General features: G+C 44.5%; 1 protein-coding gene across 1 annotated transcript in view; it reads left to right on the top strand.

The window, feature by feature from the left end:
* UBE2U (ubiquitin conjugating enzyme E2 U) overlaps positions 1-15308 on the top strand; it is a 50029-nt gene that overhangs the window by 21688 nt on the left and 13033 nt on the right. Inside the window, exons 6-8 of the mRNA XM_055138283.1 lie at positions 1101-1155; positions 10348-10436; positions 12594-12675. Of these exons, the coding sequence (XP_054994258.1) occupies positions 1101-1155; positions 10348-10436; positions 12594-12675 (226 nt within the window). The remainder of the gene's footprint in view (positions 1-1100; positions 1156-10347; positions 10437-12593; positions 12676-15308) is intronic.

The raw sequence follows: 15308 nt of genomic DNA, 5'->3' as shown, positions 1-15308 counted from the left end.
CCAGAAATAAACCCTGCCTACAGCTGGATGTGACCCCAAAGCTAAAATTAATATCCAAACATTTAGATGTAGGCTTTATTGATCTGAATCTCTCATATAAAACAAACAAACAAACAAACAAAACCCAATCTTTTCTCCTCTCTCCCACCATTAAAGAAAACAAAATTTCTTTCTTTCTTTCTTTCTTTCTTTCTTTCTTTCTTTCTTTCTTTCTTTCTTTCTTTCTTTCTTTCTTTCTTTCTTTCTTTCTTTCTTTCTATGTGTGTGTGTGGTTTGACTTTTGTTTTTATTCTATGTTCTGAGAGATTTCCAGAGACGTGGGTTTCTGTTGCTGATTTAGTTCTCCCTGTTTAATTCTGGTTGCTCTCTTCGGTGTTACAAACTCTTCTTAAAAGGCTGGTGATTTTCTGTCTTTCCACCTAAATGATGTCCGTCGGAGGAAGGGTGCGTGGTCGAAACTGGGAGTTTGGCCTGCAGTCTGGCCTGTGGGTGTTCCCTTGCTTGAGAGGGCTGTTTGGGGGGGATCTGGCCAGAACCCCAGTTGGGCTTGGTTCTTACTTCCAAGACAAACTGCCCCACCGGTGCCTGGAGTGGGAAGTTCCCGCTGCTTGGAGCCAGCGTCCCCGGCCAGGGGGACAGGCAGGGACCACGTCTGCCCCGTGTGACTCTGCACTGTTCTCCAGGTCACTTCCTGCCCAGACTCCTGCCTTCCTGGTCTCCCTCACTCTTTTTGTCTCCCCCTTGGTGGGTGCCGGGGAGCGTCTGCTTGCCCAGGAGCGGGCGTCTGTACCTCTCCCCTTCCAGAGCTGCTGGCGTCCTACATTGAGCAGCTCGACCAGCTTCTCCCTGGTCTGCGGGCTCTCCTGCCTGGACCGGCTGAGATGAAGGCAGAGCAGATGAGACGAGCTGTTCTGTCTGGGACCAGCGGACACTCTGGCTTTCTACCTTGACATGTGCTTCCTTGCGGGCTTTCTGTTTGCTCCTGAGGTTCTATACCTGATTTTCAGTCCTGTGTTACTGTTTGCGGAGCCTTGGCAGAGGTACATGCAAAGCCAGAGAGGCGAGCTTCCAACCAACCAGAACAATTTTTCTCTTTACAGCCACAATAAAAGGACTCAAGCCTGATATTACTAAAGACATGGACGCACCTGTCAAGTAAGTTCTTTGTGCAATGTGGTGTCAGTCGATGTATCCAAATGACATAATTTCAACTGCTTGAATTTGGTATCCTTACTGAGAGTTTTTCCTAACTTAGAAAATAAAATAATTACCTTTTATAAGTACCTTTTTCAGAAAGAATGTGGCAAATGAGCAATTTCTTCCTACTAGACTCAAATTAAAATTCAGTGTAAATATATAACTTACCTCTTCCTTCCTTCCTTCCTTCCTTCCTTCCTTCCTTCCTTCCTTCCTTCCTTCCTTCCTTCCTTCCTTCCTTCCTTCCTCCCTCCCTCCCTCCCTCCCTCACTCCCTCTCTCCTTCCTTCCTTCCTTCCTTCCTTCCTTCCTCCCTCCCTCCCTCCCTCACTCCCTCTCTCCTTCCTTCCTTCCTTCCTCCCTCCCTCCCTCCCTCACTCCCTCTCTCCTTCCCTCCCTCCTTCCCTCCCGGAGGATAACATTGGTTTGTCCTTTCTCCTTTGCTGCAGGGAGCTGAGGTTTATTGTATTACACCCATTACAGTGCTCCCAAGACACTCCTGTTCCTCTGTCTTTATCTGTAACTTCCCTGTGCTCTGCTTCTCTTATCTGTTAATAATCTATATCTCCAAATCACACCCTGTGACTTGTAAGGTCAGATTCTTCTAATTACTCTGAATTTTGTATTTGTAAGTGAAGTATTGCCTTTCTCTTCCCCTTATGTCCTTTGCATAGTTTACTTTAGAGCAATGTCCTTACTGTATAGACACAGGAAGACAGTTAATGCTATGCTTTTGTAACTTGAGAGTTAATTGACTCCGAATCATATTTGCCCCTGGGCATCTGTCATATTTACTCGACTTGTGTCTCAGTTGCCCTTAGTTCCTAGCACTACAAAAGCAGGGTCCTGTTGAAGAGACTGGATGAACCCAGGATAAGCTGTGAGCTACCCTGGTATCAAAATGGTACAGACCAAGCTCCATAAAACAATTATAAGTTAAGAGCACGGTCATGGACACATTCTGTCATGATCCAAAGAGAAACAACTGGATAAAGACCTTGCTGGGGTTAGGAAGGACTAACCTGGCCTGAGCACTGTAGTCTGAGATCTACAACAAAATGTCCCCTGGAGAGCCACCCTATAAGCTAAATATATCTCTCACTGTGTTCATACTAAATGACTAATATTATTAAGAAGTAAAATTAAGATGAATGTTTAAATAGTTATTGGATTAAGGAGAAACGCACCCCTAGATGGTATTTCGCCCTTAGGAGGATCGTCTTGCTGGATAAGAGTTTGTCCTAGAAGAAGCTTCCCCTGAGGAAAGGACTTTACATCTGTTGATCGTACAACCACACTTATGTGTAATTGCTACCCCAACCCCTCATGAGTTTGCGCTATAACTAAGGCTGTAAGAGTGGGCACAAGGAGGAGGAATACAGGAGTGAGACTGGAAGGAGGCAGAGGGAGACTAGATTGGAATCATCTGCAACTGACCACCAACCTGCCTGACTATCATTTCCTCCTTCGTCTGCCCATTGCCATCAGCTGTCCAGGCTGAGGGAAGCGGCTCCAGACAATGGAATACAGAGAGAGAGAAGGTGGGGGGAAGAGAGGGGGAGGGATTGGGAGAGGGGGGAGAGGAGAGAGAGGAGAGAGAGGGGGGGAAGAGGAGAGAGAGAGGAGAGAGAGAAGAGAAGAGCTGCAATTCTTTATTTATTGAATACACACCTTCCTCCCCGCCACCACCACCCAGGGCCTCACACATCTAAGGCAAATGTTCTATATTGGGCCACATCTCCCAGCTCTAGAAATTTATCTTTAAGGTAGAATTGACAAATGCAGAGAAGTCACAAGAATGTTAATCATAAAATTTTCTTGAAATGAGAAACTGAAAGTAGAATACCCAACAAAATGGATTAAATCCATTTTAGTGTAGTCATATAATGTCCAAAAAGTAGTTTGGGATCATGATGCTATAAAATTTAGAAATATTAAAAGTAGGTGAAAAGTGTAGGTTATGAGGGTTATGCTATTTTCTCTGTATCTCTTTCACAAACACACACATACGCACATGCACACACACACAACAATCTAATACACAAAGTATTTCAATTCTCCTACAGTGAGGGGCTGGAGCGATAGCACAGTGGGTAGGGCATTAGGTTCAATCCCCAGCATCCCATATGTTCCCCCGAGCACCGCCAGGAGTAATTCCTGAGGGCATCACTGGGTGTGACCCAGAAAGAAAAAAAAATTCTCCTACAGTGAAAACTGCAAAGTATTTCTGAAATCCTTCTGTGATGATGGCTATTAAGATTTACTCTCTTAAAAGGTTTCCTGTATATCATAGAAATGCATCAGCTATAATCATGTTATATCCCAAGTACTTGTTTAGCTTATAAATGAATGCTTATCACTGTTAACTCCCCACAGTCTCCCACTCTGTCTCTAATAACCACAGATTTGTGCCCACAAATGTGGTCTTCTTTCAATTCCTTATATGACTGTCTCTGATTTGTCTTCACAAATCTGATCTCTTTTGTTTTGGTGAGTCTTTTAAATTCAACATATGAGTGCAATTATACACTATTTGTCTTTCTCAGTTTGACCTATTTCCCTTAGCACAATTAAGGCCCAGCCCAACCTGCAAAGGGTAGGGCTTCCTCATTTTTCACGGCTGAATCATATTCCAGTGTTCGCGTGTCCATACACAATTTATTCATTCACCCAACATGAACAGTTAGGTTGCTTCCAGGTCCTGGCTAGTGTGAATAAAGCTGCTCTGAACATAATCGAATCTAAAGTCATAGCCATTGTCAGAAAGCCCTAGACCCAACCAGCCCACGGCAGGAGCCATGAGTGGGGAAGCTGCCCCAATGTGCCAGTGTCCACTGTGGCAAACGTTATAGACGAAGCATCTTTTCCTGCATGGTGCCCCCCGGAGACTGCATGCTTGACAGGCACAGCTAGAGAAAGTCCCTCGAGGAAGTCTCTAGCACAGACACAGAAATGTACAGCAGGGGCATCTGCCGTCCCCAAGAGTCCATGTGCTGGCACTTCCGAATGTGAGAATGGATGAAGAAGGAAGAGAAGAGTGGAAACAGCAGCTGAGGAAAGAACCAGAGGCCGAGACTTCATTGGATGGATGCTAATCCACGGCCACCCACAGTGAAGAGACGCTGAGGGAGAAAAATAATGGTGACAGTGACAGAGTCTGCAGAGGTACTTAGAGAAGCACTGAGGGTCCCAGCCGGCGCTGAGCTAACACTTGCCCCCTCCCCGGCTTTTCCACACTCCTCTCGTCAGATGCTCACAACTCGAGAATGTTCTGTTATACGGACAGAAGCCAGGAAAGGTTTTGTCCCTTGCCCAGAATCTCCTAGCTCATGGGCCGCCGTCCCACCATGCTTTAAACCCAATTGATGGACTCTATGGCTTGTGCTCCTCTTGGTCGTGCAGGTTGAATTATCCTGCTGTTTCGCAGGCACCTGCTTTTTTTTTTTCCTGAACACACACTTATTCTCCCAGAGTTGTGTTATTTTCCTCTCCTGGCGTCATCTATCAGCCTTTATGTTGCTTGGACTCAAATCTCACATTTCCAGTCCCAAATTCTCAATCACTCTTCCGAGGTCAGCCCCTAAGACCAAGTGCTTAAAATTAAACTCGTATTTTACTTCAGTTTCTCTACATGCTTTCTATTAATAGCCAAGCTAATGGGTCTTCCGGGGCCTTGCAAGAATATTTGACCCTCAAATTCCTTCACCTTTCCTGCCCTGTCAGGCAACTAGTCCAGCCAATTATTTAACGTTGGCTTGGGTTCATTTCCTGCCCCTCATAGCCTGCCTCCCACCTTATCATTGACTCCCCGGACCTCTAGCCAGAACAACTGCTTCTATCCCCCTAACTGGACCCCCGCCCCGGCCACCCACCCACCCTGCATGTAATCTGTCCTAGAAATCGCCTTCTAGAGTAACGCCAGGGAAAATAACTGAACACTGATATCACCATTTACTTCTCTGACTGGAGATTCTCTCACTGCTCCCCATCACCCAATAAATCAAGTGCACCAACACCTTTTCTTCATCCAGATCTGAAGATCCCACGTTGCCAGATGCACACCTTTGACGGGATCAAATGGTCTGGGACCGGACCCTCTCCTCACATCCTGGGCCGTCCTGCTCTCATCCCTTCCCCTGATCTCAGTGTGGACACAGGGCTGGCTCTGAACTTCCTTTGCTCAATATCAATCTGTTTTCCCAGCTGAAAAGGCCTCTTGCCTGGTTCCAGGTTCATGGCGCAAGTGACTCTTTTCCTGATATCTTTTCCTACAGCAGTTTTTCTTCTATTTTTTTTTTTTTGGTTCCCTACCACTGACCAAGAACTCTCTGTCATGGTAGGCTCCACATGTCTCTGTTAAATGATGTGCTCCTTTCTTGAAATATAAAGCGATTCCACTTTCTAACTCAAATATATAATGTGTTTATGTATGCATTATCTTCTCAAGAGAATAATAAACTTCTGTTTGGTTGAAAATTATGCCCTCTACTTTTTCTACGACCAGAAGGCCAATGATAATACTCAATAAATTTCTGTCATTGGTTGAAACTATACACACACGTATTTTAATACTATGTGTACATGTTCTTTATATCTATTCCTATAGACTAGATAGTTTATCTAACAGTTGGACTCGTGTTCTGTTATTGCTAAAGGGAAGCTGCCTTTATAGAACTGAAAATGCAAATATTTCCCATAAGGTTTCTATGGGCAAGCTCTGCTAAAATGATACTTTTTTAGGAAAATATATTTTTTATGACTCCAGGAGAAAATAAGAAAACCCCTGAAGGCTAACAGTTTGAAATTGAACAGGACACGGATGGAAAGGGAATGGGCCGAGGGTCATCAGCAAACAGACAAGAAACAATGGAGCCGATTGTGTCTGATGATGGTGTACTTTTTCTCCCCCCCCCCCCCCACGAGACAGTGTGTTGACAGGTTTCTTCCTCTGGTGTCATTGTTGTTTGCTAAATGGTCTGTGACAGCAAACTGATCACAAGCTTTTTCTTGCAGGAGATATAATGCAGCCTTTCTTTTTCCTTCTTCATCGTTCTTTTTTTTTTTTCTTAACCGCCTCGCCAAATGCCGAAACATTTCATTGGCAAATTAGTATTAGTTTAGTGTACCGTTTGCTCGTGGAAAGTACTACCCAAAGCTCTGGAAACAATAATCATCATGATTCATTTATCTTCCCCGAATTTCAGGTTTCTGCTGAAGTATGATTGCACAGGCAATAACACACTGGGAAAAATGTTAGTTTTAAAATTGGGCGCCCACAGTTATCATAGTTGTCATCAGAGCATAGACTCATTTAGATGCTTCCCCATTCATTTCAAACTTGAGGCAAACACACTCCGTTGTCTGCAATTTATTTACAAAAAAGAAATTGCTGCTTATGCTAACTGCAAAGTTGCTTCTTCCTTTGAAGAACTAGGAATCTGAACTGGAAAACAGACCAAATCTTTCCTGTTTGATGTTTATCTAGTTTAAGCCAGTTAATTGGTGATTTCACCTGAACTGAAAAAAAGATTCCCCCAAATCATGACTTGTTTATAAAATACCGGGAATCTCTGTGTTCAGCGTTTGTAGGGAAAGATTTGGGATTGTATTGTCTTAGGAGTCTGGTTCATGGTTTCTGTTTGTTCTTTTATAACAATCTTTGCTCTCACATTTGGACACAGTAATCTTAGCATGTGTAAACAGTAATATTAGCACTTGAAGAAGTGGAAGCAGAGATGTAAGAAATAAATTGCTTAGTTTGTTCTTGGAAAATGACTAGATTCTATGTGAAAATCACACGAATCTCAATCCTGGCATTAGACATCTCCACTTAAAAAAAGAAAATAAAGTATATCTTGATTTGGCATAGAAATTAGAAAAATGTATTTACTCTACAAATAAAATTTAGAGACATGATGCCTTAGTTTAAACTTGATTTTTAATGTTAAAATGAAAGGCAGATACCTTTAATCTATATTTCTTCATTTATAGAATAAGCATGACTGCAAATTAGTATGTTAGATAGAATATTATAGAGGCTGGAGTGGGTAGGGCTGGGCACTTGCCTTGCTTGCAGCAGACCCAGTTCAATCCCCAACATCCAATATGGTCCCCTGAGTGATCCTTGAGCACAGAGCCAGGAGTAAGCCCTGAGCACTTCTGGGTGTATACCCCCAAATTATGAATGTTAGAATGTATAAATCTAGTGTCTTAGATCATGCTATATGAAACAGTCCACTCTGATAAAAGAGAATTTTCCTTATTTTAGTAGATTTCATAAAGTTCCAGTATCTCTCTCTCCTTTTTTTTTTACTTTATTTAAACACTGTGGACTGGAGTAGATAGCACAGCGGGTAGGGTATTTGCCTTGTACATGGCTGACCCGGGTTTGATTCCTACATCCCTCTATGAGAGACCAGCAAACTACCAAGAATATCCCGCCCCCATGACAGAGCCTGGCAAGCTACCTGTGGCGTATTGGATATGCCAAAAACAGTAACAAGTCTCACAATGGAGACATTACTGGTGCCCACTTGAGCAAATCGATGAACAATGGGACAACAGTGCTACAGTGCGTTTAAACACTGTGGCTTGCCCTTTGGACCCTGCTGCGGAGCGAGCATGATGGAAGAGCCCAAGGAAGCGCCCTTGGACTCCAAACAGCCCACTGAACTAATTCCGGCATGGGACCAGAGACCCCACGGTGCGCTGAAACAGTGGGAGCCGGGCATCCCCCAATTCTTTTAACCTCTCTCTCTCTCCACACCTCCCCCCTGAGCACAGCGCAGGATCTGCGGTTTTCCTGAGCGCAAAATGGAGAAGCCGAGCCTCTCTCTAGGCTTCTCCATCTTATGAGCACCATAAAAGGGTAAAAGTTTGTAGTGATGTTATTTCTGGTTGTACTTTCCCTGGACTTTATACAGAAACCCAAAACCGCGCGGCCGCTGCCGCGGCCGCGCAACCTAATGTCATCTTAGCATCAGCAATATGTAATATGTCCCTTTTTAATGGGTCAGACTTTTGTGGGAGATCCTAACAAGAATAGTAAGTCTGTTGCTGAAATATTGAAGGCAATCAAAGTGGTAGCCATCTCTCTAGACTGAACTAAGCTATATCCCCACACCAGCTGAGAAGAAATATCCTTCTTTCTCGGGAAGAAACGCGGCGTGGTGTCAAACATAGTGTGATGTCCATTAAGCAAACAGACCTGGTGGCGTAGGAATGGGATATAAGGGGAAAAATTATGTACATGGAACAGTGAGACGCTGGTGAAATCTCGAGCCGGAGCCGATACCAGCGCAAGCCCTTTGGTTCCAGAAACTGCTTGCAGACACTCGACTAGTCTATCAACTAAGCCAGAGCCCCACGCCTGCTGATGACGGGAAATAACCATCCTTTTCGGTTTTTTTTTCCCTTGTCAGGCAGCGTGGCGATTACCAAACAGGCGTGAACTCGGTGGCGCGGGGCAAGGGGGAAAAAGAAAAGTTATGTAACAAACAGCGGGACTTAATATCTCTATATTCTTAGCAGTGGAGAACTATCAAATGCCTCCTTGGCAATAGGACTGCTTTCCTTTTTTGGGGGAAACCCCAACAACGGTAGTGAGTTGTGTGTTGAAACATGGAATGTAATCGAGATAAGGCATAAACGAAGTGGAACTTATCATGTACAAGGGTGGGGACTGGGGAGGTGGGAGGGGGCGGCAGGTATACTGGGGGGGTTGGTGATGGAGGATGGGCACTGGTGAAGGGAAGGGTGTTTGAGAATTGTATAACCGACATAATCCTGAGAACTATGTAACCCTCCACATGGTGATTCAATAAAATTATTATTAAAAAAAAATAAAATAAAATAAAATAAACACTGTGGCTTACAAAGTTGTCCATAATACAGTTGGTGGGGCAGTCAATGTTCCAACACCCTCTCAGTGCCAGAGTGACCTTCCCTCCACAACTGTCCCCAGTTTCCCACTCAGCCCTGAAGTCTTCCCCATTAACATCACAAAATTTATTTTATATTACTTGTTACACCAAAATGGTAAGTGGAATTATAAAAAAAAAATGGTTCAGTAAAAGAAAATTTGTGAAAACCGTTATATCATACCCTGGGGTCATTAAAACCTTGTCTGGGAGTTTGCTAAGCCTTTGTTCCTTGTTGAATCTTCTGTGTTACTGTTTTCTATTTACTGAGTTTAGTTGGCTTCTCCGATACTTGTCTATCTAATTACATGTGCTCTTTCTGGGCTATACATGGCCGTAATTCCAGTATTACAGGATCAGTAGAACTGGACCAATGGTGGCTGCCGAGCTTCTGAAGTGCAGGGATGGGGGAGGCTGCCCACCCCCACTCCCAGTAGACCCCAGAGTTCTCAGCCCTAAAACTGGTGTGCCTGGACTTTTCATCACTGTATCACTGTCATCCCATTGTTCGTCGATTTACTCGAGTGGGCATCAGTAACATCCGGCTCTATTCCTCCCAGTCCTGAGACCTCTCCTTACTCGTCTTTCCCAACAATTGGAGGATCTTTCAGTGTCAGGGGAAAGAGACCTATCGTTACTGTTTTTGTCATATCGAATATGCCACGGGTAGCTTGCCAGACTCTGCCCGTGTAGGCAGGATACTCTCGGTGGCTTGCCGGGCTCTCTGAGAGGTGTGTATATGTATATACACACACACATATACATGTATAAACATATACCTACATATACTGTATATATATGTATACTGTCTATAATTTATTGCCTACTGTCTGAACTCCATTAAATATGGTGTGGAAATTATGGAAAATGGGTAGGAAGTGTCTTATAATGTGTCTGCTTCTGGGTCCCATTGAGTCCAGAGTCCAAGGTCACAAAGTTCTGCATTATCTGGGTTCCATGGGACTTTCAGGCATGAGGCGTAACCCGAGCGTGTGGAAAGCGGCCTGGAGCGTGACTGTGGTTGGGTAGTGGGGGTCGGCTGCCGGGGCTGGGTCCCTTGGGGTGGGGAGGGTTCTCACCCGCCCCCCTCTGGGGTGCCCTGAGCGAAAACAGGCTGGCACGGAGTCCCAGGCTGTTTTTCATCAATTTGTAAAAATTTTCATCCGTTTGTAAAAGTTTTAAAAATAAAATTTGCAAACTACTCATTGTCTGATTTAAATTTCTGTTTTCAGATTAACTAAACGAATCTCATTTCATGATTACTACAAGACATGGTGTACAATAGCCACATCCAAAGTGAATGACCGTCACAGAACCCCATGTAAGTTGATCTGACTTGTTCTATGAATGATACTTTTGCTGTAGTGTCTTAGCTATTTTTTCAGCTTGTCTTGCTTTCAAAGATCAGTTTACACGAAACTTCTCCACTGACTCTATATACTGATCATTTGACAACTCTTTATTTAGTTAGACTCTCTTTTGCATGTAGTCCTGGACTGAAGTCTGATGAGAAAAATAAAAGCTAGAAGGTTAGATTGGTATTTGATGCAATAGAAGATGGAATCCTCAGACTTAAGGGTGTTTACTTTACTCCCTCGTCCCAGAAAGAAACCTTCATAGAGGAAGGGACCATTTAGATTCTGATCACAATTCTCAAAGCCAGAGAAAGTACTGAATAGTAAAATGTCCAAGAAACCTGCGAACCTGGGTGGGTGGAGGAGGTGGGAATCAACTATCACTATCAATACATCAAGAATCAAAAAGACAGACTGGGAGAGCTGGACCATTTTCTTGTCCTACTTAATCAAATCTCTAAAGTACTGTTTGATGGTCTGGATCAAAGTAATCCTCCCATCTGCATACACTGATGAAGTGTGACTGGACCTTAGCAAGCCTGATGAAGTCACCAGTGACAGACCGTGTGCCACTTGGTCTCATAGAAATTGTGCTCTTGTGTTCTGTGCTTCCAACATCACAACCCCCACCCTCCTTCCTAAACATTCCTTGGCCTTTTCCTGTAGAACTCCATTAAGTTCTCTTCACCCATTCTCTCATCATCATCATCATCATCATCATCCCATTGATCGTCGAATTTCTCGAGCAGTCTCAGTGATATTTCCATTCGTCGAGCCCTGAGATTTTAGAAGCCTCTCTTTACTTGTCCTTCCCAATGATGCCACATTGGAGGCTCACCCATTCGCTAGGAGACATTATCCCAGCTTTGGTTATTAGCCTTCCTGCCAGCTATTCCTAATTCCTCATCTCTAACCAGATCCTCTTTGTTCACTCCGAATACAAGTTTTTTTTTTTCTTTTTGGGTCACACCTGGCGATTCTGAGGGGTTACTCCTGGCTCTGCACTCAGGAATTACTCCTGGCGGTGCTCAGGGAACCATATGGGATGCTGGGAATCAAACCCGGGTCGGCCGCGCACAAGGCAAACGCCCTACCTGCTGTGCTATCCCTCCAGCCCCTCCGCAAGCAAGTTTACAGCAGTGCATTGGGCAGCTCACCTACAGGTGTTATAGGCATCTCAAGACTTAAGATGTCCTTAAGGGGCTGTGGTGATTGAATACAGCGAGTAAAGCACTTGCCTTGCACACAACTGATCCAGGTTCGATCCCTGGCACCCCATATGGTTCTCTGATATTGCCAGGAGTGATCCTGATCCCTGAGCATAGAGCCAGAAATAAGCCCTGACCACAGCCAGGTGTGGCACACACGGGCATGTGCGTGCGTACACACACACACACACACACACACTGTCCCAAAAGGAATTCACTGTCTTGCTCCCAAACCTATCCTCCCTCCTTCATTGCCAATCCTAGTTAGTGTATTACTGCCCCATTATTGCAGGCACTTACCTAAATCATACACCAAAATGTTTCATCCGGTTGTTGTGTCTGCCTTCACCGCTGACCTTGTATGTGATTCATCCCTTTCTGTGAAGTTTGTGACCCGGTAGTCCTCCAGCAGTGGAGTACAATATTGGATCTCATCCAGCTAAACTCCCCAAAGTCAAAATGGCCAGCAGCACATCCAAGGCTTACATCTAATTTCTTTTAATTATATGCTAGTTGTGATCAGAAAGAAAAAAGTCTTCAAATAGTGGTACACCAAATTCCTGGGGCAGAAGAGGCAGCTGATGATAAAGTCTTGCACCCGGGCTAGAATCAAAGTCTCAGAACTTCTCCAGTGCTGGAGGACTCCAACTCACTGCCTTCACAGAGTGATACAGCCGGGTGAGGCCCCAAGCTCAAGCAAGTGAGCATGGAAGCGAGTGAAAGAGCAAGTATGCAAGCAAAATTGTGCAATTTTTTCAATGACTTAAAACTAAATGGTCTTGAAACTACAACTTGATCTAAGTGGTGTACATTATTGTTACTTATCAACCTAATAAGAAGTAAATTATTTTCAGCTTTGAACTATTAAAAATATATATAGACATATATATCCTTTAAAAAATACTCTCATTTCAGTGCTTGAGGATCCAAATTTTATTGGAATGTATTATAAGTGGAAGGCAGCAGAACAAGAACATTCTAAGGAGTGGACTTTGAAGTAAGTAAAATTAAGCGTCTGAAATATATGATTCTGGTACTGGAGTTATAGTACAGTGGGTAGGGTGCTTACCTTGTATGAGTCCCAGACAGGTTTGATCTTGAGCGTCACTTATGGTTCCCTGAGCTCTGCCAGGAATGAACCCTAAGCACAGAGCTGGGAGTAAGGCCTGAGCACCACCGGATGTGGCCCCAAGATAAAATATATTTACTCCTTGCTTGAAATATCCAGCAGTCTATTTTCTACTATGCAACTGAATTCCTTTTACTATGTGTAAACAAGTAATAAACCCCACCGACCCTTGGAAATAACAACGTATGCACTTGTCTACAAGTACTGATAGGAATAAGAAGTCACAGTATTTCCTTTCCTATGGACCTAGGTGGGACAAGTGTTTGCTACATTTTCGATAACTAAGATGCTGCCGCCGCACAAATTTCCATACAGGAATCTCAGCACACTGTCCGCATTACCTCTTATTCCTATCCCTGTTTGTTGGATAACATTTGCTTGTCCTTGCTCCTCCCACAGGGAGCTTAGGTTTATGGAACCACTCTCACAACAGTGCCCCTGAGGCACACCCAATTCCATCACTGTATCACTGTATCTCCCGTTGTTCATCGATTTGCTCGAGCGGGCATCAGTAATGTCTCCATTCATCCCTGTCACGTGCTAGGGTAGCCTTATGGCATATTGGGGGCTCTTTCAGGATCAGGGGAGTGAGGACCATCATTGTTACCTTTTTTGGTATATCCTCTCAGTAGCTTCCAGGGCTCTCTGAGAGGGACGGAGGCTTTGGGGGCGGCCTCTAATCCCCTTTACAGGTGTTCCCAGTCTACCTAATGTAAGCTTTTGGTCGACTGGCATGTTGTAACGATCTGCACACTGACAAACACGCACCTACCTGCGTCTCAGGGCAGCACCTGGGTTGATCTCCTTGAGGTTGATGGAGTGCGCCCGAAGGTTGTTGGGCAGCTGGCAGAGTAGGACCCTATCATGGAGGGTCTGTGCCCGGTCGAACACCTATTATGATAATGTTCAGCCCCACCTTTGTGTATCCCCTCCCTTCATGATTTCTATATAACTGTGCTCTACTGTTGGGGACTGCTCAGGACCCTGAACGAAAGAGGACCCCGAAACCTTTACCCTGGACAAACCGGAAAATTCCATTACCAGCTTTGCTTGCCTGAGGCACAGGTGCCCTTGTGACAAAGGAAATAGCCAAACTCAAGAGGTAAAAGTAGCCCAGGGCAGTTAACTAAGAGACGCCATTAAGCCCCCCATTAAGTAGAATACCTTCCTCTATCTTGTGCATTCCTCCTGCCAGATGCTCCTGCCAGATAAACCCTTGCCTTCCTCTCCCCACTATTTCTCAATCTACTCTTGAAGAATGTTGTAAGCCCACCTAATACACCCCGAACCTTTCCTTATTTGGTCTGAGAAGACACTTCCCTGATGATTGACAACTTATGTACCAACCCCCTGCTAAGAAAAGTATAAAACCAGCGTGGCAGTTAATAAAGTTGCCCTTGATCGGTGTGTGTCGTCTTGGGCCCCCTGTGTACTAACCTCACTAAACTTATTTCAGGTCGGAACCGCTCACAGAACCCACCCAATTAGGAGCGCTTTCCACTGTTGTCTCTCCGCGGGCCGGAGAGATCTCCGGGGGAAAGCGCACTCTACCTAAGAGGGGGTAAGAGGGGACTGGAAAGTTGACGACTAGGAGGATGAGAACTGAGACTTTGGGACTTGGAGTTCTAGAAGGAGGACTAGATGGCTACGATGACTGGAAGTAGGGGACTATGAGACTACGACGAGATGAGGAAGAAATTTAATGAGGTAGAAGACCTTTTTTTTTTGGGGGGGTCACACCTGGCAATGCACAGGGGTTACTCCTGGCTCTGCATTCAGGAACCACTCCTAGTGGTGCTCAGGGGACCATATGAGATGCTGGGAATCGATAGGAATTGGACCCGAGTCAGTCACGTGCAAGGCAAATGCCCTATCCGTTGTGCTATCTCTCCAGCCCCAAGGTAGAAGACCTTGAGGTCTAAGAGGAGACAAGGATGATAGAACTATGATGAGTGGGATTATGATCAAGACTACAGCTATGATTGTACCAAAAGGAGAGAGATTGGATGACTCCAGGGAGGAGACAGAAATAAACTGACAGCTGACTAGCCCGAGTCCCTGTCTCTCAGTTCCCCTAGTCCTTCATCCGTCTGTCCGCTGCTGTGGACCGGCCACTGAATGCTCATGTCCTATATGCCTGCGCCTTTTCCTTTGAAACTCACACCCATGGTCCCTATCAACTTTGAAATGACTTAAATCAAAGCCATCAACAGGCAACTTTCCTCATGTATCTCCTGCCATTGTTCTATCTTTCTCATCATTTCAAAGGTCTTTTCCTTTTTCTTTTTTTTTCCTTTTTCACAGATTTTCTCAGTCCCATATATTCAACCCAAGAAGTATATGGTAAAACATCAAACAAATGAATACAACATCCTTAAAGATCCCTGACTCATACAGAGAACCACATTCACGAAAGGACTTCAACCTCATTTTTGGTCTCTTGAATCCTAAGGGAATTTTTTGCTACCTAATTGTGTGAGAGCAAAGATTGTGACTGGGCT

Source organism: Sorex araneus, chromosome 5 (assembly GCF_027595985.1).
Source record: "Sorex araneus isolate mSorAra2 chromosome 5, mSorAra2.pri, whole genome shotgun sequence".
NCBI classification, from domain to species: Eukaryota; Metazoa; Chordata; class Mammalia; order Eulipotyphla; family Soricidae; genus Sorex; species Sorex araneus.
Note: the sequence above shows the minus strand (reverse complement) of the source record. Positions and strands in the feature narration are given on the sequence as shown.